General features: G+C 37.2%; 1 protein-coding gene across 1 annotated transcript; it reads right to left on the reverse strand.

The window, feature by feature from the left end:
* Positions 1–207: 207 nt before the first annotated feature.
* OR4F14J (olfactory receptor family 4 subfamily F member 14J) lies at positions 208–1149 on the reverse strand. Its single transcript, NM_001390596.1, has one exon. The coding sequence runs from the start codon at positions 1147–1149 to the stop codon at positions 208–210; it is 942 nt and encodes a 313-aa protein (NP_001377525.1).
* Positions 1150–15351: the final 14202 nt, after the last annotated feature.

Genomic DNA, 15351 nt, shown 5'->3' on the forward strand with positions numbered 1-15351 from the left:
TCTGTATACTTTGATTTTAAATACTCTATATGTAAGTCTCTTCTCAAAGGCAAATGTCTCTGCTTCCTAAGTGAAAGACAAAATGGACTCAATATCTTTGTGTAATCAAATCAAGGACAAACAGAAGATTCTTTCTGAGTGTGACCATCAACACTGAACATTAGTAATCAACAAGAGCTCTTCACAATACAGTGAAGAAATCGCTCATCACTTTAGAGATCTCCTGTAATTCACTAGTTGTTTGCATACTCTCCTCATTGCAACCCTCATTTCATGATTTCTGAATGTGTAAATAACAGGATTCAGGAAAGGAGTGAGAACTGCATCAAATATAGCCAAAAATTTACCGAGGTGTGAGGAGGAAAATGGCCATATATAAAAAAACATCAAAGGACTAAAGAACAAGACTACTACAGTGATGTGAGCTGAAAGTGTGGACAGAGCCTTGGATGAACCTGCCGAAGACTGTTTCTGAACAGTGAGAATGATGATAATATAGGAAATGATCAGAATGAAGAAGGAGCCAACAGAAATTAATCCACTGTTGGCTGTGACCATGAACTTGAGTTGGTATGTGTCTGTGCAGGCAAGTTTGATCAACTGAGGAAGGTCACAGTAAAAGCTGTCCAACACATTTGGGCCACAGAAGGGTAAGTTTACCATGCAAGCTAGTTGAACCACGGAGTGGATAAGGCCAATAATCCAGGCAGCCACTATAAAGAAAACACACATCCTTGGACTCATGATGGTCAGATAGTGGAGAGGCTTACATATGGCAACATATCTGTCAAAGGCCATGGCTATGAGAAGCACCACCTCCACACCACCAATGATGTGGATGAAGAAGATCTGAGTGATGCAGCCACTAAAAGACATGACTTTATGCTTTCTGAAAAGGTCATAAATCATCTTGGGAGAAAAGATGGTAGAAAATCCCAGGTCAATGAAGGAGAGGTTGGCCAACAAAAAGTACATGGAGGAGTGTAAGTGAGGGTCAGAGATAACAGTGAGCAGAATGAGCAAGTTTCCCATTGTGCTTGCAATGTAAAAACTAGAGGAGAACACAAAGAGGAGAAGTTGAATCTCCCAGGAATTGGTGAGTCCCAGGAACACAAACTCTGACACCACAGACTGATTTGCTCCATACATTGGCTTTGTAGGTTTTGCTACCTGAAGGACAACAGAGAAATGTAAATTACGATGATTATGTTAATAAACTAGAAGATAAACCAAAGTCATGCAAGCCTATTTCTACTTTTGCATGAAAATTACCTCACAGCCTTTGCAGTGTGATCACACAGAAAAATTAGTTGCTGTCATGTGGAGCTATTCTCCACCCCCAAGTTGGCTTTCCATTTAATACCTTCTTTTTCCTTTCTGGGTGAGTGTTCTCATATTACTCCTGAAATACTTGATGGTCAACAAGAGTAACAGGAATTCAACCCCAAACCTTTTGACTTTGGATTTTAAATTAATATGACCTACCTCAGTCATATAGAACTAATCACTATTGCAATCTTTCAGGAAGTTAGCTTCCTCTGGCCCTTCCTGTGGGAACATTTCATCTTCAATATTACTCAGATGCTTACCACATCTACAAATTCTTGTTTTATTATTACTAGCCATTTATTTTACTACCCTGTGTATTATATTGAACTAAGTACAGTTCTAACTCACCAAGGGGACTGTAAACTTCTTGAAGGCAGAGATTATGACCATTCATATCTGAACTCCTTGAAGCAATGAAAAAGTGGCCCCCACAGAGAGGTGCAAGTCTGTGAAGTGTCTGTTACCAGTTTGTGCCATATTTGGTTGAGAGTCTGTGACTGAATATTTAGAAACTTCTCTAGCAGCTTGACATCACAGTGGCAGTAAAGTTTCTGTTTTTATAGTTTATCAAAATAATAGTCCATGTAAAAGTATAAATTATACAGAGTGAAGTAAGCCAGAAGGAAAAACATAAATACAGTATACTAACGCATATATATGGAATTTAGAAAGATGGTAACAATAACCTGGTGTACGAGACAGCAAAAGAGACACTGATGTATAGAACAGTCTTATGGACTCTGTGGGAGAGGGAGAGGGTGGGAAGATTTGGGAGAATGGCAATGAAACATGTAAAATATCATGTAGGAAACGAGTTGCCAGTCCAGGTTCGATGCACGATGCTGGATGCTTGGGGCTGGTGCACTGGGACGGCCCAGAGGGATGGTATGGGGAGGGAGGAGGGAGGAAGGTTCGGGATGGGGAACACATGTATACCTGTGGCGGATTCATTTTGATATTTGGCAAAACTAATACAATTATGTAAAGTTTAAAAATAAAATAAAATTAGAAAAAAAAAAAAAAGAAGCTTACTCCAAAAAAATAAATAAATAAATAAACCTATCCTTTGGCACAAGTAATTTGAGAAACACTGCTTTAAAGTACTTATACATGATTTGAAAAGCTTAAAATTATGAAATTCATAACGTGATGAAAGGTCTTCCCTGGTGTGAAGTCACTTCAGTCATGTCCAACTCTTTGTGACTCTATGGACTGTAGCTGCCTGGGCTCCTCTGTCCATGGCATTCTACAGGCAAGAATACTGGAGTGGGTAGTCATGCTCTCCTCCACAGGATCTTTCCAAACCAGGGATTGAACTCCCATCTTCTGCAGCTTTTGCGTTGCATGTGGATTCCTTACCACTGAGCCACAGGCTTTTTGAAGCCACGATGGTAAAGAATCCACCTGCCAAGCAGGAGAAGCAGGTTTGATCCCTGGGTTGGTAAGATTCCCTGGAGATGGAAATGGCACCCACTCCACCATTCTTGCCTGGCAAATCCCATGGACAGAGGAGCCTGGTGCATTACAGTCTTTTGGGTCACAAATGGAATTTATTATCTATACAATTTCTCCTTTCCTAATTTGTTATTTACTCAATTTCTCCATTCCATCTGGACTGCAAGCCCCATAAAGTTAAGTACCAAAACTTCTTCCTCAACCCAAAATTAAAATCACAAAAAATTTTTGTTGAAAGGGTAAATAATATATACAGTTGACACTCATACAACCTGTTTTTGAACAGTTAAAGTCTCCATAGATGTGATTTTTGCAATAGATATATGAAGATGCAAAAATTTACATGTAGAACATGTATTAATAGCATGGCTTGTCTTGAAGCGGATAGCTTATCTTTATATAGATATTATGTGAGTAATATTTAATATAAAATTAATCATTTGTTAGTTTTATTACTCTTTTATAAGTGCTTCCAAAAAATTACTTTACCATACAGTATGCCTCTCTATCTCTCTCAACTGGAGAAACTGCAAACTGCCTATAGTCACTGGTAAGTGGGCTTTTTAAAAATACAGCAATGTTTCCAACACTGTTATGAATATGACTTCAATACTATATGTCATTAAAATTTTATAATGATTTATTCACTATTATATAGGCAGGGCTGCCATGATGAAATTGCATCAACTACCCAAAGCTACCATAAAACAATTATATTGCTGCTTCTTTGTTAACAATACATAAATTGTTATTACTGTAATTAAATATGAATTTCTTTTCCCATTTTCTTTTCATTTTTGATGTCTAGAATTAGTAATATATATAAAATTCACAATATATGGTATGCCAAATTCAGACTTAAATTGAAGAAAGTAGAAAAAACCACTAGACCATTCAGGTATGACCTAAATCAAATCCCTTATGATTATACAGTGGAAGTGAGAAATAGATTTAAGGGTCTAGATCTGATAGATAGACTGTCTGATGAGCTATGGAATTAGGTTCGTGACATTGTACAGGAGACAGGGATCAAGATCATCCTCATGGAAAAGAAATGCCAAAAAGCAAAATGGCTGTCTGGGGAGGCCTTACAAATAGCTGTGAAAAGAAGAGAAGCTAAAAGCAAAGGAGAAAAGGAAAGATATAAGCATCTGAATGCAGAGTTCCAAAGAATAGCAAGAAGATATAAGAAAACCTTCTTCAGCGATCAATGCAAAGAAATAGAGGAAAACAACAGAATGGGAAAGACTAGGGATCTCTTCAACAAAATCAGAGATACCAAAGGAACATTTCATGCAAAGATGGGCTCGATAAGGGCAGAAATGGTATGGACCTAATAGAAGCAGAAGATATTAAGAAGAGACGGCAAGAATACACAGAAGAACTGTACAAAAAAGATCTTCATGACCAAGTTAATCACGATGGTGTGATCACTGACCTAGAGCCAGACATCCTGGAATGTGAAGTCAAGTGGGCCTTAGAAAGCATCACTACAAACAAAGCTAGTGAAGGTGATAGAATTCCAGTTGAGCTATTCCAAATCCTGAAAGATGATGCTGTGAAAGTGCTGCACTCAATATACCAGCAAATTTGGAAAACTCAGCAGTGGCCACAAGACTGGAAAAGGTCAGTTTTCATTCCAATCCCAAAGAAAGCAATGCCAAAGAATGCTCAAACTACCACACAATTGCACTCATCTCACACGCTAGTAAAGTAATGCTTAAAATTCTCTAAGCCAGGCTTCAGCAATATGTGAACCGTGAACTTCCTGATGTTCAAGCTGGTTTTAGAAAAGGCAGAGGAACCAGAGATCAAATTGCCAACATTTGCTGGATCATGGAAAAAGCAAGAGAGTTCCAGAAAAACATCTATTTCTCCTTTATTAACTATGCCAAAGCCTTTGACTGTGTGGATCACAAGAAACTGTGGAAAATTCTTCAAGAGATGGGAATACCAAACCACCTGATCTGCCACTTGAGAAATTTGTATGCAGGTCAGGAAGCAACAGTTAGAACTGGACATGGAACAACAGACTGGTTCCAAAAAGGAAAAGGAGTACGTCAAGGCTGTATATTGTCACCCTGCTTATTTAACTTATATGCAGAGTACATCATGAGAAACACTGGGCTGGAAGAAGCACAAGCTAGGAGAATTCTCAATAACCTCAGATATGCAGATGACACCACCCTTATGGCAGAAAGTGAAGAGGAACTAAAAAGCCTCTTGATGAAGGTGAAAGTGGAGAGTCAAAAATTTGGCTTAAAGCTCAACATTCAGAAAATGAAGATCATGGCATCCGGTCCCATCACTTCATGGGAAATAGATGGGGAAACAATGGAAACAGTGTCTGACTTTTTTTTTTTTTTTTTGCTCCAAAATCTCTGCAGATGGTGACTGCAGCCATGAAATTAAAAGACGCTTACTCCTTGGAAGGAAAGTTATGACCAACCTAGGTAGCATATTCAAAAGCAGAGACATTACTTTGCCAACAAAGGTCCGTCTAGTCAAGGCTATGGTCTTTCCTGTGGTCATGTATGGTTGTGAGAGTTGGACTGTGAAGAAAGCTGAGCACTGAAGAATTGATGCTTTTGAACTGCGGTGTTGGAGAAGACTCTTGAGAGTCCCTTGGACTGCAAGGAGATCCAAACAGTCCATTCTGAAGGAGATCAGCCCTGGGATTTCTTTGGAAGGAATGATGCTAAAGCTCAAACTCCAGTACTTTGGCCACCTCATGCGAAGAGTTGACTCATTGGAAAAGACTCTGATGCTGGGAGGGATTGGGGGCAGGAGGAGAAGGGGACGACAGAGGATGAGATGGCTGGATGGCATCACTGACTCGATGGACATGAGTCTGAGTGAACTCCGGGAGTTGGTGATGGACAGGGAGGCCTGGCATGCTGCGATTCATGGGGTCGCAAAGAGTCAGACACGACTGAGCGACTGATCTGATCTGATCTGAAGACATGCAGATGTAGCTGCTGACAGATGATTTATCTTATAAACAGATGACACAAAGTTATAGCACTGTAGACAGACACTCTTTTCCTTATGATTTTCTTAAAAATATTTTCTTTCTTAGAGCTTACTTTATTGTAAGAATATAGTATGTGTTCATCCATTGTTTATATTTTTGGTAAGCCTTACAGTGAATAATAGGCTATTAGTACTTAAGGGGAAACAAAAATTATACATATATTTTCCACTGTCCAGGATATTGGTAGAACAACCCCCAAGTTTTTTAAAAGATCAAATTCATTTGCTTGTGTTAGACACTGATCATGTGAGTAAAGAAGGAAAGATCAAGAGTCTGGGGAATTCAGGAAAGTGAAAATTTTGCCTGGTGGGAAATAAAGGTAGGAACAAGACTAAAAAGAAATCTTCAGTCTAGTCAAAGAGATTGAAATCAGTGAGGTCAACTTTGGGATCTATTGTTAAATTCAATCTCTATTTAGGAAAATCACTTGTTATTATAGAGCAGGAAATAAATACCCAAATATGTTAAATAACTTGACCAAGTCTACTTAAAGTTAGAGCTTATACTAAAACCCAAATCTACTAAAACCCAAGTCTCCTCCCCAATTTTCTGCTTTATTTTTTTCCTTTATTCATGATTTCCTGAGGATCCCTTGCCTGTATTCAAGTTCTACCTTCTTCATGAAATCATTCTTGATTCCTTCAACCTGAGTCATTTTCTGATTTCAAGTGTTTCACTGTAATCTCTAACTGGATTATAAGACAATTCTACCCATCATACTTCTTTATAAACTCCACAGTGCCCTAAAGAGTGATAGAGGACATAACAGGTCTTTAGTAAAAACCTTGAGCTCCCAATTCAGGTCAAAGTGTATTAAGGTTGTTCATCAATATCATGTTATACATGGAATCTAGACTCCATCTGACACAATATTAAAGATAGCCTCTGTGCATAGTTGCGTCATTATTTGAATTTGTCTCTATTTTAGTTCTTAGAATACATCATAGAAATTATTTTTATTATTTTTTAAGAAGCTGCATGGGATAATAAAATAAGTATAGGCTTCAGTATCTGAAAAATATATATTTTGTATTGTTACCTAATAACTTGATGATCTTGGGTAATATACATTTTATCTCTGAAAACTTTTCCCATCTGTGGAATGTAGAAAACTAGTGTTTAAGAGAAGTTATACTGTGAGAGCCTGGAGAAGGAAATGGCAACCCACTCCAGTATACTTGCCTGGAGAATCCCTTGGACAGAGGAACCTGCCAGGCTACAGTCCATGGGGTCACAAAGAGTCGAACACAACTGAGTGACTAATATCAACAACAAAAATACTGTGAGAGAATATTTGTCATCAAATCCAATTAAGTCCTTCTCTTTAATGCCCCTGGTAATGGAAATAATGAGGTCCACAATGAAGTCACATATAAGTAAATTATTATAAATTAATACAAGGAATGAGTTATTTGGAAAGGAAACTGAATTAATCAGATTTATAATTGTTATCATTTTTATCTCAAAAGTATTAAAAACATCAAATTATAAAATACTACATTCAAGATTATATAATTTTGTGACTTCAAAAACACTCAGTAATTATTAAAATATTAAATATATACAAGAAATATTTTTATGTATGTATATATATTTATATTAGAAGTATAAACGTTTGAACAAAAAGCCTATCCAACAACTTCAGAACAATGATTTTCTCTGGAGAGGGAAAAATAGGAATTTTACAGGATGAGTGAATTCAATTTTATTTGTAATAATTCACTACCAAAAAAGTCTGATAGTGAAATAACAAATGTCCCTTGTTAATTCTGCATTGAATAATGCCAAACATACAGTTTTTAGCACTTATTAAATGGATGAAATATGTCACAATTTCCTTCTTAATTGAATGCATCTGACATAAATCTATTCCTTTCTCTTCCCACTGCCCCTACGTTTCATCAGTTCTCACTGTTTCACAGAAGTACTGTGAAACCTCATCGGGATCCTCTCCTTCAACTGTTTTTGCAATTCCAACAGAAATCCAGCAACTTTCAAAACAGACTGAATCATAGTGTTAATGGTTTAATGAGTCCTTTTTTGCTTCCAGATGAACCCCAAACTCCTAACAGATCAATCAAAGCCTGCTTGAATCTGGTACTTTTCAACCCTATTTCATATCTCACTTTTCCTACATCCTTTCTTGAACCTCATGATCCAACATCACCTGTTTGTTATCTGACAAGGCCACATACTATCCTATTTCCATCTCCTCTTCACAGTCTAAGCAGATTCATGCTTTTTTTGTTCCTATTCATAGCACTTTATCCATGCCCCAAAGTATCACTTACCATGTTATTAATACATTATATTAATAGTTATAAACATAAGTGGATTGAGGGGAGAAATTGTGCTTATCCTTTTTTGTAATCTCAACTGCTAACACATGCTTAGAATAGAAAGGAAGGTGGAAGACACTAAAAACATTGCCTCCATCAAATACAGGCTAAAGGTTTCAGTGAGGTAGAAATTATGATCTAAATATAACAAAGCTAACCTTCAACATGGGAAAATCAGATTGCAATTCATATAATAATAGATTCAGCAAATTATATATTTATAATTTAACAATTCAACAAAGATATAAAAGGATCTAACTGGGTGATTGAAAAACAAGAAAATATGGATGATAATATAACTAAGAAGATGGATTAAAAAAAAAAAAAAGACTGAGAAGAGTTCTAAACAGACCAAAAAAAAAAGCCCAGAAAATAGATATTATACAAATGAAAAATAATTAAGGAAAAACAAGTAAACTGTGTCAAAATGAAAACTAATAAGGAAGAGGAGCTAAGAAAAGTATGTGTATAATGAAAAAGAGAAGAAAAACAAGGCCTACTTTAAATTAAGTAAGAGGTAGTTTATGGGATGTGATTTTCATTACTTTCTGGATCCACTCTTTAGAAATTTTATAATCACAAACAACTTATAAATAATACTATGTCTTCAGGCATCTTTTAACCACTCAGTCTCTTGGAAGACTTTCTCCATAATCTATATCAGTTATACAGGCTTCCCTCATGGCTCAGCTGGTAAAGAATCTGCCTGCAATGTGGGAGACCTGGGTTTGACCTCTGGGTTGGGAAGATTTCCCTGGAATTCTCCAGGCCAGAATGCTGGAGTGGGTGGCCTTTCCCTTCTCCAGGGGAATCTTCCCAACCCAGCCTTGAGCTCAGGGATTCTAGATGGAGACACCAGGATATGATGTCTATTCACCTAGAAGTCATCAAATACCTACAATCAATCTCCTGATTGATTCTGAAACCACATTCTCTTACAAGTTGGTTTTGTGCAAAAGAATAAGCTGTTAGGCTATTTTTCTCAACACTTAATTATAACCATTTGTTTTAGTTAATTAAGTGTTCATGATATGAAAGAGGAGGTCTAGCTCTTTGCCTTTTATGGTAATTAATTCATTGTCTTGGCCCATATAGAACTGATCAATATTCCAGAAACAGATTCCCAGACATTTAACTTTATAGATGAGAAAAATATTGGTAGCTGGGGTTCCAAGCAATAGAATTATTAATCTGAATGAGGCCTATAGACATATTTTGGTTTTGAAAATCTAAACTGTCATTTCTATAAACTTCCTTCTCAATCTAAAAATATTGAGACATTGTAAATGTAAATGACATCAGCTAAAATGTTCAGCAATTTATCTTTCAAACTGCCATAAATTCTTCTCCACATCCAAATAAAAATCAACCTTCCCTAATTTAAGACCACTTCTTTTACTTTTTATGACTACATGCAATATAAATAATTTTTGTGTCCTTTTGAATTAACTTTCTCCATACATAAACCCAGAAAACTATATCACCACTTATATTTCTAAGACTCAAAAACTCAATCCCTTTTATATTTCCTCTTAGGATCACTTTCCCCCCTATCTTTAACTTCCCCCCAAAAAATCACTTTTGTCAGCTTTCTCTAAAATTTTCTGCTTTCTATCTATAGTTTAAAGACAACATTAAAAAATTATAAAATATTAAAGCACATACGAGAGCAGGAGAACCAATTTGCTCTCTTGGTAGTTTTCATATCACTTGTATATTTTCCACACCATAACTTAAAGTGACATAGTTGGAAATAGTGTATTCAGCTTTGGGGCTTTGGGTTTCTCTTATATTCATGTATCAGTTATACTCTTTTACAGCTTGAAAATTTTGCATGTACTAAATGAATTTGTTTCTCTTTTCACAGAAGAGAATCAGTTTATACTTTATCTCTTTTGAAAAATGAATGGAGATAATAAGAACCCTTGGTTTCTTAGTTTCATGTGTCACCAGTTTTCCTTACCTGTTTATCAAATTGCAGAGGTTGAGAATCACTCATGTAATTATCACTAACAACAGAATCCTGACCCCCAACATTATAAAGTCATTTCACTTTTCCTAATGTCTTTCACTGTACTCTAGCACTGTGTGATTCTAGTTAAATTCAAGGTCAGTTTACCTTATTCAATATGCCAATACCCTTTTCACAATTATGCTTCACTAATGGTCAATTAGGACTGATGCTAAAGCTGAGCTCCAATACTTTGGCCACCTGATGCAAAAAACTGACTCACTGGAAAAGACCCTGATGTTGAGAAAGACTCAGAGAAGGCAATGGCACCCCACTCCAGTACTCTTGCCTAGAAAATCCCATGGATGAAGAAGCCTGGTAGGCTGCAGTCCACGGGGTTGCTAAGAGTCGGACATGACTGAAGCTACTTAGCAGCAGCAGCTGGGAAAGATTGAAGGCAGAAGGAGAAGGAGATGACTGAGGATGAGATGGTTGGATGGCATCACCAACTTGATGGATAAGAGTTTGAGCCAGCTCTGGGGGTTGGTGATGGACAGGAAAGCCTGGCATGCTGCAGTTCATGGGGTCGCAGAGAATTGGACATGATGGAGCAACTCAACTGAACTGAATGGTCAATTTGTTACCCCCAGACACTGGCTATCCTGCTTTATGATACCACTCATGAACCTAAAGATGTGGCTCATGTCCATAGCAGTTCCAAAACAATATCATGTATAACATTATAGCTACTTGCCTTAATGTTAAATTTATTCTCAGTCTTCTATTTTACCTGTACAAAGAAAAGAGTCCTCATAGAGTCTTAGATTTTCTTGTGCTAACAAAAAATTCCATACAATCTTGCCACATGTGGTAAACGAAGGTTTTTAACAGCTCTAGGGGACAATAATCAAGTGATACTGCAAAGATCAGAATTTAGAAGGAGTTCATGGATCAAGGGACTTTACCCTTAAGGGACCTATTTGGTTGGACCAGAACAAAGGTCCTAAAGACTCATAATAAGACACTAGAGGAAATTCCCTGGTGGTCCAGGGAATTGGCATTCAGTTCAGTCACTCAGTCGTGTCGGCATTTTCATTGCTGTGGCCACAGGTTCAGTCCCTGGTCAGGGAACTAAGATCCCACAAGCCATGCAGTGCAGCCAAAAAAAGACACTAGAGACAAACAGGAAACAACATATTTACGTTTATCAATGCTGAAGGATAGAACACACTGCACTCAAGATTGTGTTTCTTTGATTTGTAATCTTCAAATGTTACAATAAATAGCTTGTGAGCTTTCATTTTCAGTGTTTCCCTAGTTCCCACAACTGTCAGAGGCAAGCCCTTTTCCATTTACTGATTCAGCGATATGAAGAGCTCAAAGTTGTCAGAGGCCAGTCTTAGCTATGTCCCCTTTGGAATATTCTTCCCTGGGGCACTAGGACCTCTGAACCTACCAAACCAAAGTTCACAATAATAAAAAGCATCTTCATCTTCACTTGCTCAGTTGTGTCTGACTCTTTGCGACCCCATGGACTTAGTCTATCAGGCTCCTCTGTCCATGGGATTTCCCAGGCAAGAATACTAGAGTGGGTTGCCATTTCCTTCTCCAATAAAAAACATAAATTCCCATAATAAATAGTTCGGTCCTATTGTTAAAGTGACTTTTTACCCCTGGGATTCATATACACTACCTATCAGGCAGAGGACAATATAGCAGCCACTGGTTTAAGTTATTTTCTGCATCAAATAAGCAGCCTTGTAAACTTTTAAGTTGTTCACCTCCCAGTTGACAAAAAATCTGACCATCCATCATGCCATTCCTCCACTATATCCATGAGATGTTTCTTGGTTATTGAGTGTGAGTAAGTCTAATGAATTCTAGGGGCATAAGCCTGTTGTGACACTTCACTTTTTATAAAAATGTCTCCAGAGTTGCATAGGAATAGATAAGGCCAAAAATGCTCTGTTAGCCCATAATGGTAGTACTAGCAGAAGCACTATGGTTGGGGAAGAAAAATCAGTACCTAGAGCAAATTTATATACCCCTATGAAGACAAGTCCTTAATCCTTCCAGAACAGGTGGATGGCGAGTATATTGAGAACATGGTGAGGTGTGGCACCATCCATTGTGCTCAGGCTTTACTTCTGCATTACAAACTTGCACAGTCAGTCATGATGGTAGCCAGATCACCCGTAGTAAGGGGAAACTTGTGTTGTTGTGTCTATGTAGAGACTTCAACTATGTTTCTATGGCCACACTTTAGAATCCATTAAGAATGAACAGTAGAAGATATCAGTGAAGCAGTACTATCCTAAGGAAAAGAGGCTGATTTACATCACAGAGGCAGTTACCTTGTTCCTGTATAGTGAATAATCTCTAATGGACTTTTACATAGGCATTCTCTCTGCCCTCTCTGAAAAGTCCATCCACATAATTCAGCCTAGACTGCATCTCAAGAAACTTGTACTCTTGTTCTTTCTTAGGTCTTAAACAAATCAGCAATTAGCCCTGTCCACAGATTAGTAAGATATGTACAATAAGTCATCTTTCCTTCCAAGGAACTGTACAACCACAGTATTCCCTGACTGGGGGAAGCACAAAATGACAGCTTAGAAAGACCCTGAACTCATCTGCTCCTATAAGCACACTGAATCTGTACCTACATATGGAGCAAGTATTGCTGAAGATCAAACAGCTGATTGAACAGCTATTGCACAGAAGTAGTCTACATAAAAACAGGTAGGAATGATGGAACATGGTACCCATGGGAACCCTACAATAATCATGACAAATTGTGGCAGGGAGAGACGTAGCTAAAGGGCAGAATACAAACTCACTGTTAGACACAGTGAGAAAATAGTTTAACGGGCACCTGGACTATATGGGAAAACATTCATTTAATAACTTTAGATCATTTGTCACATGAGCAGGGAACTTCTGGAACCCTCTTGGTATCAAAGTTGCTAGTGAGCCTTGGGGATCTCCCTCATCTGCACCTTTTCAATCCCCAGTCTTCCTTCCAAAACGGCACTCCCCAGATACTATTTCCAGTATAAGGCTCACACTCCAGCCTAATGGCCAAAGCCCCAAGACACACGCTGTCAACTCAAAGTATCCTCCTACAAAAGGTCACTCTAAAGACCAGGCTTAGTGTTAGTGTTAGTCACTCAGTTGTGTCTGACTTTTTGCAACCCCATATACCATAGCCCACCAGGTCTCTCTGTCCATGGGATTCTCCAGGCAAGAATACCAGACTGGGTTGCCTTTCCTTCTCCAGGGGATCTTCCCAACCCAGGAATCAAACCCGTGTGTCCTGCACTGCTGGCAAATTCTTTACTATCTCAGCCACCAGGGAGAGGTAGCTATTTCACCTATCACAGAAGCAAGAATCATTGGTGAAACCAAATGAGAAGACCAGGGGGATATGTTCCAAACAAAAGAATGAAATAAAAGAATATAAAAACCCCTAATGAAATGGAGGTAAGTAACTCATCTGAAAAAAAAAGAGTTCTTTTAAAAATAGTTATAAGCATGTTTATCAATCTCAAAAAAACAAAGGAAGAACTCAGTGAGAATGTCATCATTTTCATCATTAGTTAGATGTCATCATTAGAATGTCATCATTAGTTTTCATAAGAAAACTAATCACATCTGAGGAATTCAGTAACTGAAACAAAATGTAATGAGAGGGAATCAACCAGGACACCAGATAGTACAGAACAGATAAGCAATCTGTGAGATGGAAGAGTGAAAGGCACCCAATCAGAACAATTTTTTAATGAGTTTAAAGGAACTCTGGGACAACATCAAGTGTGTAATATTCATATTATAGGAATCTGAGAAGGAGAAGAGAGAGGAGACAGAGAATTTCTCTGAAAAGATAATGAATAAAAACTTTCCTACTCTGGGAAAAGAAATAGACATCAAGATGCGGGAAGCAGAGAGGGTCCCAAACAAGACAAACCCAAAGAGAACCACATCATGACATATTATAATTAAAATGACAAAATTAAAAATAAAGAGAATTTTAAAAGGAGCAAGAGAGGAACAACTAATCACATAAAAGGAAGCCCCATAAGAATATAAGCTCAGCAGAAGCTTTACACGACCAGGAGTGGAGGGATATATTTAAAGTGCTGGAAAAAAAGTGTGCAACGCTATTTGCCATAAGTCATAGCAATACTATCTTGAATCTGACCCCTAAGGAAAAGGAAATTAAAGCAAAAATAAACAAATGGGACCTAATTAATCTTAAAAGCTTTAAAAAAAAAAAAGGAAACCATCAATAAAACAAGAAGACAACCTACTGTAGGGGATTTTCACTCTCCACTTTCACTTTCATCAAGAGGCTTTTTAGTTCCTCTTCACTTTCTGCCATAAGGGTGGTGTCATATATATAGATAGATATAGATATATAATATCTCATTCAAGACATCAATAAAAACAAACAATCTGACTTAAAAATGGGTATAAAACCTGAACAGACATTTTTGCAAAGAAGACATACAGATGGCCAAAGAGCACATGAAAAGATGCTCAACATCTTTAATTGTCAGAGAAATGAAAGTTAAAACTACAATGAGATATCACCTAACAACACCTGTCAGAGTGGCTATCATCAAATGTTGATGAGCAAAACTAGTTCTCAAAGGAAATTTCATGGCCATACAAGCCTACCTCAAAAAATAAGTTCAATATTAGAGTAACAAACAAAATCCAAGTTAGTAGAAAGATAGAAATCATAAAGATCAGAAATAAATAGAAACTAAAAAAAAACTACTAGAAAGATCAATGAAACTAAAAGTTCATTCTTTGAGATGATAAACAAGTGATAAACTTTTAGCCAGATTTATCAAGAAAAAAAAAGGAAAGGGCCAAAATCAGTAAAATCAGAAATGAACAAGAAGTTATAACTAACACCACCAAAATATGAAGGATCATAAGAGATTACTATTTGCCAATAAAATGGACAACCTAGAAGAAATAGACAAATTCTTAGAGTGGTACAATCTCTCAAGGCTGGATCAGGAAGAGAAAATATGAAACTGAATCAGTATTTTTAAAAATCCGAACAAACAAAAGTTCAGGACCAAATAGGTTCACAGGTGAATTCTACCAAACATTTAGCAAAGAGTTAACACTTACTCTTTCCAAACTACTTCAAAATATTGCTAAGGAAGGAATGCTCACAAATCCATTCAATGAGGCCAAGGTCACCTTGACACCAAAACCAGACAAAA

Source organism: Bos taurus, chromosome 10 (assembly GCF_002263795.3).
Source record: "Bos taurus isolate L1 Dominette 01449 registration number 42190680 breed Hereford chromosome 10, ARS-UCD2.0, whole genome shotgun sequence".
NCBI classification, from domain to species: Eukaryota; Metazoa; Chordata; class Mammalia; order Artiodactyla; family Bovidae; genus Bos; species Bos taurus.